The sequence below is a fragment of the Dermacentor silvarum genome, chromosome 3 (assembly GCF_013339745.2).
Source record: "Dermacentor silvarum isolate Dsil-2018 chromosome 3, BIME_Dsil_1.4, whole genome shotgun sequence".
NCBI lineage: Eukaryota > Metazoa > Arthropoda > Arachnida > Ixodida > Ixodidae > Dermacentor > Dermacentor silvarum.
Window position 1 is genome coordinate 25,348,509 of NC_051156.1, and position 18,327 is coordinate 25,366,835.

At 46.0% G+C, this 18,327-nt stretch overlaps 1 protein-coding gene across 2 annotated transcripts in view; it reads right to left on the reverse strand.

Annotated features, from left to right (window-relative positions):
* The window catches only part of LOC119445389 (PHD finger protein 12), a 207,178-nt gene that overhangs the window by 97,125 nt on the left and 91,726 nt on the right, over positions 1–18,327 (reverse strand). For both annotated transcript variants that reach the window (XM_049663251.1, XM_037709696.2), the window contains 2 exons: positions 3,061–3,153; positions 1,830–1,943 (listed from right to left, as the gene is read on the reverse strand). In XM_049663251.1, the coding sequence (XP_049519208.1) occupies positions 1,830–1,943; positions 3,061–3,153 (207 nt within the window). The remainder of the gene's footprint in view (positions 1–1,829; positions 1,944–3,060; positions 3,154–18,327) is intronic.

An 18,327-nucleotide genomic window follows, 5' to 3' on the forward strand; every position in this document is an offset into this window, starting at 1 on the left:
TTTGGGGTATCATAATTTATTTGCGTAAGGCAGACATAAAGTAGCGCTTTTTTTAACCGGTAGTCCCAGCTCTCAAATATTATTATTCATGCCTGTTTCACTATACGTGACGCTCGAGTACAGTGGCCATTGAACATGAATATGAGCAGTGTGCTTGTTGAATTAAGCCAATTGATCATCATTAGTCCAGCAGTTTTATCGGACAATTACACGGCTATGTTCAACTGTTGGCGCATTTGTGCCGTCATAAACAATAACATTTCTTGTTTTCCTGTCGTAGATACAGGTCGCGGACGTCTTCGTTTGAAATTATATGCATTTATGTAAAAATTTATTGTGCCTATATTTACGACGCTGGAGGCCTAAAACATTGTTTTGCCTGCCTATTTTTGGCGCCCAAAACGCGCTTTTTTAATGCCTAAAGATCGGGCCTCTAGTGATTACAGTATTTTCGATAAGCTATGTATTCGGATGGAAACATTTCACAATCCGAAGTGGCAGGGTCGAGCCATGATTACAATATCAGGTTGTGAAATGCGCAGTAGGCTAGAGAATTCATCTGTTTTATTCTTCAGGCTCCTACAATTGATAACGATGACGGACAGGTGACCTACCGTGTCTCTTCTGAGCCACGGCACTCACACTTTGTTTGCTACTGAATGTACTCCCGTACGGAATCTGTTGTACCATCGTAAATATAAGTGTTGCCCTCATAAGTCATCTTGTTGTACTTCAGCTTATATCTAGCTCCAGAGCTCTGTTCCCGCGCATAAGCAATTAGTTTGCTTCTACATCACCGAACCTGCTGGGAGCACTTAGCGACTACGTGAAGACGAACTGCTGCAGCTCCCACAGGCGATGCTGCACTGACGATTTGAAATCCTCTGCTCACTTTACCGACCAGACAAAACTTGATTGGCATCATAGACGACGGCAAAATCATTCCGGAGTTGATCAACACTGGTGCACGACTATCTGCGATCAGTGCCCAATTGCACCACTGCTTCAACAAAGTCCTCACATCTGCCACATCGCGAACCCTCTGCATTGCCTTTGGAGGAATGCCCACTGTGCTCGGAATGTGCACTGCTCGCATCAGCATCACAGGGCACTCACGACAGTGTCCTAGGATTAGTCTATTGCTGTCATCTCATTTCGTCCTCTTTGACTGTTCGGCACTGCGCAGTTGAAGACAGGACAGGCGTAAGAAATTTGATGAAGACGAGTGCCAATTCACAACTAGATTTATTGAAAGGAAACACAAAATATATATGCTGGAAGCCACTCCTATATACATGAGATGGTATGCAGCCTGATACACGGGTAAAATAATGAGATACACCGATGACTACTTGACCTTCCTTGAAAAGGACAGTAGTAATAGTAAAGTGGTCAATGCACTAAAACTCTTTCGAGAACAGGTCTAGGAATCAAATTCGCAGTAGAAATTATCAAAGACAACCAATGGCAATATGTTGGAGCCTGCTTCTGTTGTCCTGTTTACTGAGAGTTGTGAAAATTTTGGTTCCAATAAACAAGAGTTTTCTGCATTATTCAAATAGAAAACTGAAGCCTGTTGTTTTGTTTAACCGGTAATTCTGCTTAAGCAATTTCCCTTTACCGAGATTCTAACCATCCTTCTCATTGTGGATGAACCATGATGGCAGCACCCTCTGGCAGTTATTGTAAGAAGCCCAGATGTGGAAAGTTGGGTCGTGCTTCCTGGTGTTCTCTCCGCTCGGTATGATTGAATTATCCACTGTTTCATTGTGTTGTACTAATTAAGGAAGGCACAAACCAGAGCCTAATCTGAGAAAAGAGGCACGCACCCGAGCCCAGGGTCAGAGTCCGGTAGGGCATGGGCACCGGGCTCCCTTTGCTGCTCCCACCCACGGGGCACACCATGGCTCGGGCCTGCACCTCGCTGGCCGACACCGCAGACACTGCAAGCCAAGCCATTTTCGTCAGGCAGCTCAGTTGCCTTTCTTAGGGGGAGAAGTCGATAGACAAGATGATCAGTAAAGTTGTGAAGATATGCTGTTCAACCTTCCCGTATTCTCCCAAAAATAGTCCTTTACTGACACATGGCTCTGAGATAAGGGGCCCACCTAAAATAAACATGCTAAGTGAAGCAGAGGTGTTCACTCAAATGAAGGTAACCAGAGTATTTACTACCTCTCTTATTCTTATATCGCAATAATTTAATGCTTTTCTATCAGACTGTCTTGTGCAGAACTCAAATGATTCAGGAAAGCTGAGAGGCACAATTCTCAACAGTGACAGACCAAGAAATCGGGCCTTACTTTACAAAGTACAAGTTGATGCCTAGTTAAAAACTGTTTAGGCATGGTTCAGCATCTTCAATTTTTATTTTTCAAAACTATGACCTGCCTTTTATGACCAGGATGGAAGCTAAGGCTAGTTGACATTACCAACGGTTAAGCAGCGTGGAAGACATGGACGAAGGGAGGACCGGTGCCGATTGACAACTTCATATGTGCATGTAAGCAAATAAAGTGAAGTATGGTGAAACCTCAATATAACCAAGTCAGGAAAATTGGCCCTTTACTTCAGTACACCGACATCTTGCTATGTTGAAATTTTACATGTTATGTAAATAAGAGCAGTTGCCGTCGGATTTTTCTTACCATGGAAGAGCTATAAAATTTTCCGAATTATCAAGCAATTGTAAAAAACAAATATCAAAAAGAAAAAAAATTCATTCTGTTGAATTTGAGATATGGCAACCAAAGATATGATTTTATGACAAGTCGATGATATCTTCGGATCAGTGGTACAAGGCGAAGCATTTGCGTCCTCTCTGCCACCGCAGTCGCCAGTAGTGGGACGGCACCATCACAAAGGCAGAGGCATGCTTCGTTGGCCTCTCGCTTCAATGCCAGCCATGCGCAGCAGCTGGGTTAGAAGAGGGGACACGTTGCGCCTAGCAGTGCATGACATGGTCAAACCACCATGCTTGCCGGCTCGCCCTCGCAGCATAATGGGGAGTGATAAAATCTTGTCGCACTTTCCATGGAACACGACGGTCTCAATGCTCACCGTTGACACCATTGACGGCAGGTAGCAGCTGCTGCAGCCTTTGCCGGGCGAGCAGGCGCACAAGCTTCTCGTCCAACTGGTTCACTTCCCATCCTGCAACGCACACAAGTCACACGCTACAAGCAGTGTCTGCATATAACATGGGCATGCATGTACGCTATCCGCCCATGGCCTTACGGAAGCATGCTGGTTTTCCTGTGCATGTGACTGCTCAAGCCCCCGAAAACATGCGCGTCTTTTAAATCAATGTCTAAAAGGTCAAGCAGGCCAAAGAGGTCTCTAAGCACCCAATAAACTCGAGGGGTTTGTGCGAAGACGAACAACAGGTCTCGTGAGAAACATGGTGACCTAGGATCTGGTGTGAAACACTGTTGAAGTTCGCGCAATGTATGGTAAGCATTGTTTACCAAATCATGCCGTAAAACATATTGTTACGGCGCAACCAAGGGTGGCGCCTAAGTCAGAAGACGATTTGAAGTGTCAAGGTGTAATCGGTCTCGACAGCCATCTTGCTTGTATATCGTTGCCTTCCTTGTAAATAGTGTAAATACATCTTTATATGTGACTTCCGCATCGTAACAAATTGGTGGAGGTGCGGGGTACCCATGAGAGACAACAAAAAAGCTCCACAGTGGTCATCACCTCGGACAGGACAACATGATGGACGAAACAGGTCCCGAAATGGCGCGGCCCACTTCAATGCTTACAACCCCGACGGTTGTCCTGGCTCAGCCGCGGGATTCAGGAACATTGTGTGGCACCGAGCACCTCAACGTGGAAGACTGGATCGCCACGTATGAGCGTGTAAGTGCCCACAACAAACGGGATCCGACGATTATGTTGGCTAACTTGGGGTTCTACCTACAAGGCACGGCGAAGGTGTGGTATGATAACCACGAGGAAGAACTAAGCAACTGAGACACGTGCAAACAAAAGCTGAGGGACTTGTTTGGCCTCCCCGCCGGGCAGAAGAGCGCCGCAAAGAAATAACTAGCGACACACGTCCAGATGTCCACAGAATCATACGTCTCTACAAGCAGGACGTGCTGGCTCTGTGCCGCAAGGCTGACAGCAATATGGCCGAGTAAGACAAGGTTGGACATGTACTGAAGGGGATCGGTGACGATGCTTTCAACCTGCTCATGTGCAAAAATTGTGAGACAGAACAGGACATCATAAAAAAGTGTCAACGCTTTGAGCAGGCCAAGAACCACAGCATTGCAACGCCGTTCGCACGTCTGCCGAACAAAACTGCGACATCCTCTTGTGACGACAAGCTAGAAATGTAGCGACCATCATCATCTGATGACCTGATGCAAATAGTGAGGCGAGAACTTGAATTACAGCCCTTATTTCATGCCCCAGTGAGCCTAACAACTTGCCTGCAGCACCATTTGTGCAGGCAATAGTCGGCGAAGAACTCGCTAATCTTGGAGTTCATTCTGCATGTGCTGTTGCCACTTCTCAGCTGTCTAGTGCTCCTCGCCCATCCAATGGTCAGCGGTATCCTGCACACTACCACAATTCAGCCGAGTGGCGAACTGCAGATGATCGGCCAATCTGTTTTGCCTACCAGCAATCGGTCACGTCGCTTGCGATTGTAACAGCCGTACTGTCTCCTCCCCTCAGCGACCACCACTCACCAATTATCACCGGGACCAGAGCCCGCGTCGTTGCCAGCCTTTTGTCGTTACTGCATTTGACGCCCAACAGCCCAACAATGACGATCGTGCCACTTGGAACCGTCCCTCGTCGTCGTTCCAAAGTCACCAGTCCCGTTCGCCCAAGCTTGTCAACCATCGTCCCTATCGCCACAGGCTTGTCGTCCACCGTCCCCGATGCAGCCTGTCTCTAGAAAACTAAGCGATGCAGCTCCCGTAGGTGACGCTGCATTGACGACTCGCCCGCAAAACCCTCTGATCACTTTGCCAACCAATCAGAACTTCATGGACGTTGTAGTTGATGGCATCAGTGTCCCAGCACTCATTGACACTGGCGCACACATATCAGTGACGAGTGCTTACTTGCCCCGATGCCTGAACAAAGTTATCACACCCGTTGCATCACGCGCCCTCCTTGTGTCATTCCGCTTGAGCTACCCCACGGCTGCTGTAGTCCACCTGTCACACCACCACGGTTATGCTCTGCCAAAGACATCCGCCTGTCCCTCCAAGCCGTCACTCTAATGTCGTTGCCAACTGTTCCTGACGGCGTCTACGTGCTATGTCCCACCACTGACATACTGCTTGAAAGGAATTTGGTCATTCGTGCTAACTGTTACAGGCAATTAGACTTCGCTCCCTCTCCTCAATTTTAACGGCTCGAGTCAAGCTCTTCCCAGAGACATGCCTTTGGGCGACATCTTGCCTGTCAGTGATTACGAGATATCGGTGCTTGATGTCGAAATTTCATCGCCCTCTACAAGAACCTCTGATTCACCGACACTTGTCACAGCGAAATTAGCAAAATGATTGCACCTGACCTTCTTCCTGCACAAGCTGCTGACCTCCGCCATCTCTTGGAAACTTACCACAACATTTATTACCTTGACAACCGCCCTTTAGCCCAGACATCGGTGGTCAGCCATCGCATTTACACTGGAGATGCCAATCCGTTACGCTGTAGGCCGTACCGTGTTTCACGTGCTGAACGACAAGTGATGCAACGAGAAGTCGATAAGATGTTGACTAAAGGTGTTATCGAGCTATCTTCCAGTCTGTGGGTGTCCCCTGTTGTCCTTGTCAAGAAGGACGGCAGTTGGCGCTTTTGTGTTGATTACGGACACCTCAACAAAATCACGCTCTACCCCTTGCCGCGCATTGACGCTTTGGACTGCTTGCACGGAGTCCATAGACCTTCCATCAGGCCACTGGCAAATCTCGGCAGATGACATAATAACACCACGTAACAATATATAGGACAGAGATGTTTGAATGTTAGACTCGAAAAACACCAGCGTTCACTGTCTGAAGCAAAACCCTTGGCGCTTATTGCACCAAATTTGGCTGCTCGCGATTTTTTAAAGACACAATGGTGCTTTCCTTATACCGATACCAGCTTGCACGCAAACCGATCGATGCTTTCTATATCAGAAAAAGATGGTTGTGTTAGCCAGCCATTCATTGCCATAAGCGACTATGAATATATAGTAGGGCTGTGCGAATACTGGAATACTACGAATATCTACTATTAGATTTTTCTAATATTCCGCATTGCACGCAGTACCACAGGTCGCGTGCAATGCGGAGCCCTGGGCGAACGATTCACTTCGATTTCGGCACAAAAGGAGCAACCCCTCACAAGACCAGCTTTGGATTTGCACGGAGGGCGTGACAATGTCATGATCCGATTGCGCGGATGGCAGAGGAACAAGAGAAAGGGGAGGGAGGGGTTTCAGAAACTGTGACAGGTGGCAAACAATACCAAACCTGACAATAAAATGGAGCGGACGGCACCTGCTTTATACCACCGACTATGTTCGGAACGGTGATTGAGTCACGTGATGCGCGCTCCTTTCGTCCTAACCATAACCCACCTGCCGTAAAGTTGGCTTCTGTATTTTGGAGAAAAACTGGAAAGCAAAACTTTCTATGCAATAAATAAAGATTTGCTGCAAAACACAGGTATCCTATTAAACTGAGAACCTCAGTGGTATTCTGTACAACAGAACGTCAATAATTCATTAGTTTGAGGAAAAGAAAAGCACTTGATTCTATTCAACAGAAATTCTATTGATGAAATATATTTTCCAGACCCTCATATACGAGAATTGACCTGTAATCAGTGCTGACATATTCAATCAATCAATCAAGTTTATTTTCACTCTGTAGAAGATACAGAAAGAAGGACTGTGACAAAAAGCTGTTTGTCAGAAAAGGTTGACTAGGTCACAGCCCCATAGAAAAATTTCGGTGCGGTATCAGCACTACCGTAAAATAAATGAAAGAAAAATTGACACTTAAAAGACAGCGAAGTACAATAGGGCACACACCAAGGTATGTAAATGTAAAGTTAATACAGAAAAGTTTAAGCAGTTATTACAATCGTCATAAAAATAAATACAAAACAGTTTCTTAAAGAAAACGCATGTAAAATACAAATATCTAGAAATACATACAAAGGGAAAAAAGACAGTATAGAAATAAATCTGTTACAAACAGTTACATACGACCAGATGAAAGAATTCGATACGATTATGGTTTTGATAAATAAGACAAAGTTTGTAATAAAATAGGTATTAAGTAGTAGAAATTTCAGAGCTATACATCACTTGCAGATATCCTGATATGAACAAGTCAAAATAGTTAAGGTAATAGTGATTCAGAAGGGAGGGAAGAGTGTAAGCCAAGCGCTCTTTTCCGAAGTTTAATCGTACTGCGTCTACCTCCCAATTTTCTCCATGACACGTAGGATAATTTAAATGCCTAATTCTTGAATTGGCCAAAGCGCGCAAATTTGTTACGTTCTTTCTAATTTGAATTTCCTGCTTAACGTATAATTGTATGTCTGGTGTACTTTAACTATTCCTGAACTGCAGAATAAAGCATTAGTAGGTGCTGCAAAATGGGCATTGAAAATATGCCCAATACATTTTTTCTGAACTAAGTATATTTGATTAAGATTAGTGACTGTCGTTGTACCCCATACTAATTGGCAATAATTTAAACGAGATAAAGAGCGAATGATAGAGCAGAAGCTTGATTCCTTTTGGAAGTAAGTATCGAAGCCGACCAATTACACCTGAGCTAATTTTTGCAGAACATGTGGCAATGCCAGGACATATTGGCGGAAAAAAATATGCCCAGACATTTGAACTATTTCAATGGTTTGAGTACTATGTCTTGATGAGGTGGAATAATTTTATTTTTTGGTCGGAATATAACAGCTTTTGTTTTATTTTCATTAATACGCATAGCATTTGCTGCTGACCATCTCTCTAGCATTTTCATTGTGTGATTACAAGTTCTTATAAGCTTGTGAACATCATGTCCTGAAAAAAGTATGCTGGTATCATCAGCATATATTATATATTTGGCCTCACAATTAATATTTAGAATGTCATTAAGATATATGTTAAATAATAGTGGGCCTAGAATACTTCCCTGTGGCACTCCACACAGCAAAGGTTTCACTCCGGAAATAGAGTCGCTTATCTGAACGACCTGCTGTCTGTTTGATAAATAAGAGTCAATAAGCGTTAAGGCATGTCCACAAATGCCATAGCAGTGCAATTTCTTTAACAATATTTTATGGTTTACTAAATCGAAGGCCTTTGAAAAATCAATAAAAATACCAAGAACAAGCGCCTTGTTTTCAAATTGTCTAAGAATATACTCTTTTTGCTCTAGCAGCGCCAGTTCAACCGATTTATTTTTCCGAAAACCAAATTGATTAGGTGTAAATAAATTATATTTTTCAATGAAACTTGAAAATCGAGTGTGCAGAATTTTTTCAAAGGCCTTTGAGAACACAGGCAAGATAGACACCGGTCTATAATTGCCAAAGTTATTTCGGTCACCTTTTTTATAAAGCACGCCACTTTTGCTATTTGCATATTTAAAGGAAAAACAGAGTTTGCTAAACAAATTTTAAAGATATCTGCTAAAATCGGCGCGATAACATCAGACACGTCTTTGACAGGACGTATTTGAATTCCGTCAATATCACAACTGGCGCTTTTTATTGTTGATAAGACTTCGTGGGCGGTGACAGGACGCAAGTACAATGAGTGAGCGTTATGAACACTTACGTATTCGCATGCATCAGACGGAGTTCCGGTCGTTATCACATCAGTGAAAAAATTATTAAATGCGTCAGCCAATTCTGATCCATCCATATCTTTACCGTTTACCTCCAGTTTTGAAAGAGGGGTGGTAAAATGGCCGCGATGACGGAGTGTGTTTAATCTAGACCACAGTACTGTCAAAACGATTGCCAGGAACTTCAAGATATGTGGATTCATAGGGAGTTCTCGCGGATTGCAAGCGTTTTGTAAGTTTGTTGCAATAACACTTGAAGCCAGCCAGTCCTCCGGTAAACGAGTATGTAGGAATGTTTGGTAAAGTTGATCTCTTGTTTTCATTTGATGACCCATCTCAGGCATTATCCATGGTTTTCGTGTTTTACGATTTAATCTGCGCTCTTTTAGCGGAAAATTCAAATGATACAATCGCTTGAAAATTGCAATAAATTTATCGTAAGCAATGTTTGCATCTACAGATTTTCTTACATCGCTCCAATCTGTCTGCAATAGACTGTTAGGAAATTTGGTGTTCCCTTTAATTAGAGTAGACTGTACAGTATATCTTGATTTCTATATATCTAAGTTACTGATAGCTTGCAACATTCTTGTTATGCAATACTAGGAGACTCCTGAGCATGTACAGCACCGTATTTTTTTACCCAAAATTTGTAAGCATTAAATTGTTTGAAAGTTTTTCTGATATTCGATTCGAAGTATACTATTCGGTATTCGCACACCCCTAATATGCACTGTCAAATCTCGATAATTTAAACTCGAATGGGCCCGAAAATGTGTTGGAATTAAAAGAAGGACTTGTTCTTGAATTATTCGTGAACCATAGCACGATGCACAAACGATGCCAGTCATGAAGCGTTTGATGGGGGGCTAGTTGGTAAGACATTTAGGAAAATTAAAACTGTGCTAAAAAAAACGAGACACGAGGACGAAGTGGACAGGACGATCGCAGTCCTGTCCACTTCGTCCTCATGTCTCGTTTTAGCGCAGTTTTAATTTTCCTAGATGCCAGTCGTGAAATATCGCGGCACATAAGCACACAGCGAGCAAGGACCACAAAACTGCCCACGCCAGCCAACACTCGCTTCCCGGCAGAAAACGAAACTTCACGGAGCAGGCTAAGCTGGCACCAGCGTGGAGGTGGGCAACAGAGTTGCGATGAGGGGTGGGTCGTCGATGATGAAGTCGTTGCCACTGATCATGTTGCTGTGCTCCCTTCTGTTGTGGCCTCACCGCCTTCAAAAGATAAGGAGAATGAGGTATGGGGTATCGCCTTCATGTCCTTGTATTTGGGGTCTGTCTTGTCGTACAGAATCAGATATGGCGCACCATCTCCAAAAATGGGAATGTCTCAGTATAGACTCGTCATTGAAAAAAAAATATTACACCATCTTCCCGTAGGGGAACCCTGAGTAGTATGCGAAGCAGCCACGGGGTCGACTCAAGTTCCCATTAGTTTTCAGTTCGTCGTTTCCGTTAGGTTGAGGTACGTAGCTACCGTTGATATTTACCGTGCGTTGCGGAAAGAGAGTGAGAATGAGAGAAGCGGGGCGTGCGTGCGCGTCATTATACCGCAAGCTACAGTGGCGCCCCCCAGCGGAGTATGCAGCGCCTACCGTCGCGCCTCTAACCTAAGCTGCTTCGGATTATCGTGCACGGAGCCGCAGGTGTTGCCATTCGTTGCGTAATCCGGAGAGGAGCGTCGGAGAGGAGAGGAGGAATGCCGAGAGGAGAGGAGGGGGAGGAGGATGCGCATACCCAGTAGGGGTGTGGACGCTGCACAGCGGATGGATGGATGAATGGAGGGAGGGAGGTAGTGACATAGCGCCGACCATAAGATGCTTCGCATCTAAAACAATCGCAAACCATGACAATCAAAACAAGCACGAGTGAGAGCTGACGTGAGTCGACGATAGTGCGAACGCAGCAGTCGGGCTGAACCAGACACGAGTACGCATAGAGCAGTCGGGCGCGCTGCTGAGAGCATTGTTGGAGCGTGATATGTTCGAAATAACCGTTGCAAATGCTTGCACGTTCAAATTACCAGGTATTTTCACACATTGGAACTTTGACGGGACCACAGCGTCGATTCGAATAAACCGGAAGTTCGAATTAAGCGTGTTCAAATTAATGAGATTCAACTATAGCAGAACCTCGTTGATACTATTGCAAGCTGCTGTTGTTCTACTATTATATACTAGTGTTCCGTACGATTTCCCGGCGCCACCATTGGCGATTGGTAACACAAAAAATGACCCAACACAGTTACGCTTCTTTTTTTACCAGTTACTAATACGTTCCCAGAAAACACGATTTTTCAGAACCAAAGTTCAGTACATGGCTAAACTGCGATTATATGATACGTTTCCCGGTCGCTAGATCCCATGTAAAGAAGAAAAGGTGCGAAACAAGCACCATCAGAAGCAGTAGGCGCCCACCACGGCAGCTTCCCTACAGTACTCGCCCATGAAAATGCCAGCATGCAGTCAGTGTTCCCTTCTGGTACAAGTGCTGATTGTAGCATGTTGCATGCACAGCTATCGCCGCCAATTCTATTATAATAAGCATCTTCATTTATCTAGCTGTTTGATCACACGTGTGGCTTAGTGCCGATGAAAGTGTATCACAGACTTTCAATAGGCAATAACCCAAACGCACCGTTGTTTCCTGCTGCAGGCAGTGCAAAGTCAGAGTTGTGTTTCACTATGGCGCGATCGCATTCAAGTTGACACACGTTGGTGTCTCTCGCCGACGTCAAAACTTCCCCAAAAAATTATCCGCCCAAAGATTGGTGACCCAAGCCGAATCCGAGGAGCACAAACATAAGCTTGCCGAAGCCACAAAAACAATGCGCCGCCCGAGATGAGCAGACCTCACCAGCTTGGCATGCGCGAGTGTTTCACGGCTGTAATGCTTCGCATATAACCCCCAACATTACATAGATGTCGACTGCTGTTGAGTCTGCCAATTTCTTTAGTGACTTCGGAACATACATTTTCCTGGTTAGCATGTTTTTTCCTGCATTTTTTCTTAAACACGTATCAATATGGCTCTGCTGCATGGACCTTGCCAATATAGCTACTATACATTAAAGCCACTGCAACTTTTGCTAAGTAGCGCCAACCTTTGATGTTCGCCGCTCAAACCAGTTCCGCTCCCGCAATTTCCACTTCCGGGCTTTCCGTTTCCGGTTCTACCGTTTCCGGGATTTCCAGTTCCTGAATTTTCACTTGTTGCACGCTCGCATCTCTACGCAGCAGTGACGTCGCTTCCACTTAAAACCAAAAGCTTGGTCGACGTAAGTTCTGCTTGACGTCGGAAACTGAGGGGGCGGGTGAGGGAGGAGCGCGGAGGAGGAGGGTAGGTTAAAAACTAAATTATGGAGTTTTACGTGCCAAAACCAGTTCTGATTATGAGGCACGCTGTAGTGAGGGACTCCGGAAATTTGGACCACCTGGGGTTCTTTAACGTGCACCTAAATCTAAGTACACAGGTGTTTTCGCATTTCGCCCCCATCGAAATGCGGCCGCCGTGGCCGGGATTTGATCCCGCGACCTCGTGCTCAGCAGCCCAACACCATAGCCACTGAGCAACCACGGCGGGTAGGAGGGTAGGTTGGCAGTCCTTAACCTGGTCAGCCAAAACGTGTATGGAGGGGCTTTACTATGCATGTCTCTAAGAGTTTCAAGGTGTTGTGGCATCTCTGCTTTTTCTGATGTTTCCTGTGCCCAGATATACATAGGGTGTTCTATTTAGCCGCCCCAAATTTTAAAAATATTGCCTGTGGCAAGTAGCACAATTCTAACCCTTGAGCTAAATTACCCGATTAGGCAGCCATTACTTCTATGAAAAATGAAAATGCTTAACTGAATAACTGATATAACTGAACAAATGAACTTTTAAAATAATTACATTCGGCCCACATTTCAGTCTACGAATTGTACCTAGTGAGGTTGCAAAGCATATCGACTTGGAATGAATTCCGAGGATGGCACTGGTTTCTAGATATGCGCCGTCAAACTTGCGATAAAAAATGCACTGTTGTTCCACTTACTTTTTAATGTTTCATGCATAGAAGTAAAAAACAAGTGGAGTGCCAATGTATTTCATCAGACACCTTGAAAATTATTATCTCGAAACTGGTGGAGTCCTGAGAATTCGTTCCAAGTGGATATGCCTTGCGAACTTACCAACTAGAATTCATACATTGAAATATATGCCGTAAATAAATAATAAAAAAAGTTAATTAGTTTAATTTTGTTCATTATTCAATTAAGCAATTTGATTTCTGATAGAAATAATAGCTGCCTCATTGTGCTCAAGGATTGGAATCGTGCTATCTGCCACAGGCAATTTTTTAAACTTTGGTGCGGCTAAAAAAACCTCCTATGTTTTAGTGTTCTACTAGTAAACCTTATTGCACTTTACGAGCACTCACTCATGTGTTCATTCTTGCCTCACTCACGTGACATTTTGTTTGTGCAGCTGATGGCTCAATTTCTGGTGGAATTGCTTAAACGTGCTCATGCACAACATGGTAGCCAACAAGTCGGGCATGTAGGGTTATTTTCACTGTAGCTTACTTTTTCAAAATTTTATGAAGCACTTTCCCTGTACAGGTATGATGACTGCGCAACCGGCAGCCTCATCCTGAAGTGGCTCTGTTTAAACGATTAAACATACTTTCTTTGTTCTCATGTTTTATCATTGAGTTGATTCACTGCAGTAATCATTGCAAGGCTGTCGTTAAGCACACTGGTGGGGTATCTCACACGCAAGGGTCCTCACCTATGACTGGTTGAAACAGGGTCAAATCTTGGAAAGCCCATTGCGCTGCACACCACAATCGTCGCACACATGCTTAAGGCATGACTGATCCCACAATTAGAAGGAAGTGAGCACCAGCCATGCATGTCTGACAGCATCACAACAAAGGAATGCACCAATGGTGTCAAGAAGAAGCATGCTCTCTGCACCAACACATTCCAATGTAGAATGTGTTGAAATGTTTAATAACGCATCCTACTTTGTCTTTACAAAGCAGTTCAAGTAGCCTTGTAGACTTTTTTCTAGTAATATTACTTCCTCCATGATTGCCATTAGCTTGGCTGTAGATGGCATCTCATCTGTCATTGATAACCTTAAGCTATCATCAGGAGCCAGACTCGATAAAATCATTTCTTAAGTGTTAAAAGGGACACCAAGCATACCTCCGTCAGCTTACTTGGTCCTCCTGTTTACGCAGTCACCATACCAGATGACTAGAAAGCGGGAAAAGTTGTTCCAGCCTTGGCAACTCCCCACTAAATGGTCGACCTTAACCAGCGTGCCTTGCAAGTTCAAGGGACATGTAATTTTCTCTTGCATCATCAACTTTCTCAATTTCTTTCATTCCTCCCAGCATGGGTTTCGCAGCATTTTCTCTTGCGAAACTTAGCTGGCTATTTTCATCCACAATCTTCATGCTAATCTTGACATTAAAGTTCAGACAGATGCCATTTTTCTTGACTTTGTACTCCACCAACGCCTAATTTGAAAGTTACCCTTTGTAGTCTTTTATTGTTCCAGACATGTAATACATCCCATGGCTTAGGAGATGGGAAAGAAAGCCACTGTATCGCGGCTTGAAAAAGCTCCCAGCTCCCATAAGCACGTCAGGCAGTTGCATGCCAACGGATGATCAACTCAATAAGAACGGTGCAAATAGTACTTTCAGCGAATACTATAGGCTATGTTCAGTTAAAAACAGTGCATGTCCGCCGACCCCTCCTAATTTTGTTGAAAAAAAAAATATTTTGCTGGCCAAGTCCCCCAGGACCACAAAGCCATTGTTAATGTAGCGGGGAAAAAAAATTCGATTCACCAAAAAAATTTCAGAAGATTCCACTGAGCCAGAACCGGTTTTTGTGAGTTGCGCGAAAATGGGATTTCGATGTGATACCAGAAACAAACTATTGTAGCTGTGGGTCTGAAAAATTTTCCTGGCAAAATACTGCTGCGGAACAGTATTCCGTAGCAGTATTTGCCTTGACGAAGAGGCGAGCAGAGTGAAGATGACGATGAAGATTAGAGGCTAGTGCGGGTTGTTGCCTCTTGGCCAAGTGCGGCGCATTTGCTTGTAAATATACTTGTATATAGCTTTTCGTCTGCGTCTTCCTATGTAAGATATCTGGTGAAGGTGGACGTTTCCTGTACCTCGTCACGGAGCTTCGCAGTGGACGGTACGTCGAGCCTTCTGTCATGGCTCCCGGCGACGACAGCTCGACTCAGCTGGCTCCGACACCTGCTGCCACTTCGACGACCTACATCGCTCTCCCCGCTCCCCGTGATCCTGGCGTATTCTCGGGCAAAGATGGGGAAGACGTCGAGGACTGCATCAGCCCGTACGAACACGTCAGCCGCGATAACCGGTGGGACCCTACTATCATGCTCGCCAACATATGAAGTCTTTTACCTCGGTGGCACACCTCGAGTTTGGTTTCGGACACACGAAGATGAGCTCACCAGTTGGAATTCGCTTAAGCAAAAGCTCCGAGACATGTTTGGCAACCCCTACAGTCACCAACTTGCCGCGCAGAGGGCGTTATCCGGCCGTGTGCAGACGTCAATAGAGCCCTACGTCACGTACACTCAGGGCGTCTTGGCTCTGTGCCGCAAAGTTGACGCACACATGACTGAGCCAGACAAGGTTTCCCACATCCTCAAAGGCATTGCCGATGACGCTTTCAACTTGCTCGTTTTCAACAATGTGGCGATGGTTGGAACTCGCTAAAAGCCAACGTATCGACCAGCAGTTTGCCCGTCTGCCCAACACTCCAGCGACATATTCCTGTGCCGACGCTCCTCGTCCCAACAACACTGGTGATGTTACCAGGATCGTCCGGCTGCCTTCGACTCCAGCTCCTCCAATGGACCTGCAGTCATGGTTTGCCTGATCCAGGCAGTTGTCCGCTAGGAGTTCGCAAATGTGGGTCTTCACACCGTCTGCTCGGCCCATCGCCCTGATACCCACCCGGCTTCTTCGATTCCACCCCGTCCCACATCTTATACATATGACGTTTCCGCAACCCATCTGAATGACGCAATGCTGACGACAAGCCCATTTGTTTTCACTGCCGTCGAATCGGGCACATTTCTCGCCACTGTCACAGTCGCTGGAGTTCCCCAACCCGGTCTACTTATACTGCCTACTCTCGCCCAGGTGGCCCTTCTCGACCCTATGCCACACGCTCCGATAATGCCACCACTGATTCTCCTGCGCCGAACCGCTTCTATTCTCGTTCACCTTCGCCCCAACGACGACAATCTCGCTATCCCCAGCCTCGTTGCTCCTATTCGCCGACTCCCTTTGGACGCCGCTCCCAGCCAGAAAACTAGACGATGCAGCGCCTCGAGGTGACGCTGCGTTGCTCCCTACGCTGCCAAATCCTCTCTCTACTGACGTTGCCCACTCATCTGAACCTTCTTGACGTGCAAGTCGATGGTGTTTCTGTATGTGCTCTTATAGACACTGGGGCGCATGTGTCCTTAATGAGCGCTGACCTTCGTAACCGGCTGAAGAAAATAATCACACCCACCACGACACCAGTTGTCCGTGTCGCCAATGGCGGAACAGCCCCCGTAATTGGTATGTGTTCCGCCCGCGTCTCCTTTGCCGATCGCTCCACTATCGTGCTATTCACAGTCATCGCCCACTGTCCCCACGGCATCATCCTCCGCTTGGACTTCCTCTCCGCGCATTCTGCTCACATCCGACTGTTCCGCCAGTACTCTCCGCCTTGACCTGCCTGTTCTGGATCCCGCTGAACCACACCCCAGTCGCCTCAGTTCCGTCGACTTCGTTCGCTTGCCACCTTCAGCAGTGACTTATGTTGACTTAGTGTCATCCCCACCAGTGCCCGACGGTCACTACATCGTGGCTCCCATGCAAGACGTCCTCCTTACACACACAGTGCCTCATACAGTTTTATCTGTTACGGTGAATTGCGTCTGCCTGCCAGTGGTCAATTTTGACTTGACGACACAAGTGCTGCCACGCAGGATGTTTCTGGCCCAGCTTTGCTCATTCGAGGATCACTCAGTAGCATCTATTGCAGTAGACGACAATTTAGCCGATCCTCCTCTACTATCGCAGTCGGCAACTTGTACCATCGCTGACTTAAAATGATTGCGCCCGACATGCCGTCCGAGCATGCTCATGAGCTCTACCGCGTTCTGTTTTCCTACCACGATATTTTTTACTTTAACAATCGTCCCTTGGCACAAACTACAGCGGTTAAACATCGCATTAATACCGGCAACGTCCCTCCTATTCATCGCCGCCCGTATCGAGTGTCACCGGCTGAGCGACAAGTTATTCACGCAGAAATTCGCAAAATGCTTGCCAAGAACATTATTGAACCGTAGTGTAGTCCATGGGCGTCACCTGTTGTACTGGTAAAAAAGAAGGATGGCTCATGGCGATTTTGCGTGGATTATCAGCACCTTAACAGGGTTACCAAAAAGGACGTGTATCCCCTACCTCGGATTGATGACGCCCTTGACTGCCTCCGCGGTGCTCGCTATTTCTCCTCTATTGACCTTCGCTCCGGCTACTGGCAGATTGCCGTGGACAATCTAGACTGCGACAAGACTGCTTTTGTAACACCCGACGGTCTTCATAAATTCAAAATGTAACACTCCTGCCACTTTTGAACGCATGATGGACTCCCTTCTTCACGGTTTCAAATGGTCCACGTGCCTGTGCTACTTGGACGACGTTATAGTATTCTCCCAAACGTTCGCTACGCACCTCGAGCGCCTCTCAGCAGTCCTGCACATTTTTCTACGAGCCGGTCTGCAACTCAACGCATCAAAGTGCCAATTCGGCCGTCGCCAGATTACTGTCCTTGGACATCTCGTTGACGCAAACGGAGTGCAACCGGACCCAGGCAAGATCCACGCTGTTACGCACTTCCCTGTTCCGAAGTGTGTCAAAGATGTGCGCAGCTTCATCTGCCTTTGTTCGTACTTCCGCCGTTTCGTGAAAAATTTCGCGGCCATAGCACGACCACTAACCAACCTTTTGAAGAAAGAGGCCCCTTTCCAGTGGGGCGATAACGAGGCTTCTGCGTTCTCGCATCTAATCAACCTTCTCACAACGCCTCCCGTTCTGGCCCATTTCCTTCTGCGCCTACCGAAGTCCGTATTGATGCCAGCGGCCACGGAATTAGCGCAGTACTGGCACAACACCAGTGCGGCAATGACCATGTTATTGCTACGCCAGCAGGCTCCTTTCACCCTCCGAGCGCAACTATTCCATCACTGAGCGTGAGTGTCTGACCCTAGATACTTATATGGCCGACCCTTTTCCGTTGTGACAGACCATCACGTGCTTTGCTGGTTATGCTCAATGAAAGATCCTACAGGAAGACTTGGTCGCTGGGCCTTACGCCCCCAAGAATATTCGTATTCTGTAACCTACAAATCTGGCCGACTACACAAGGACGCTGACTGCCTGTCTCGCTACC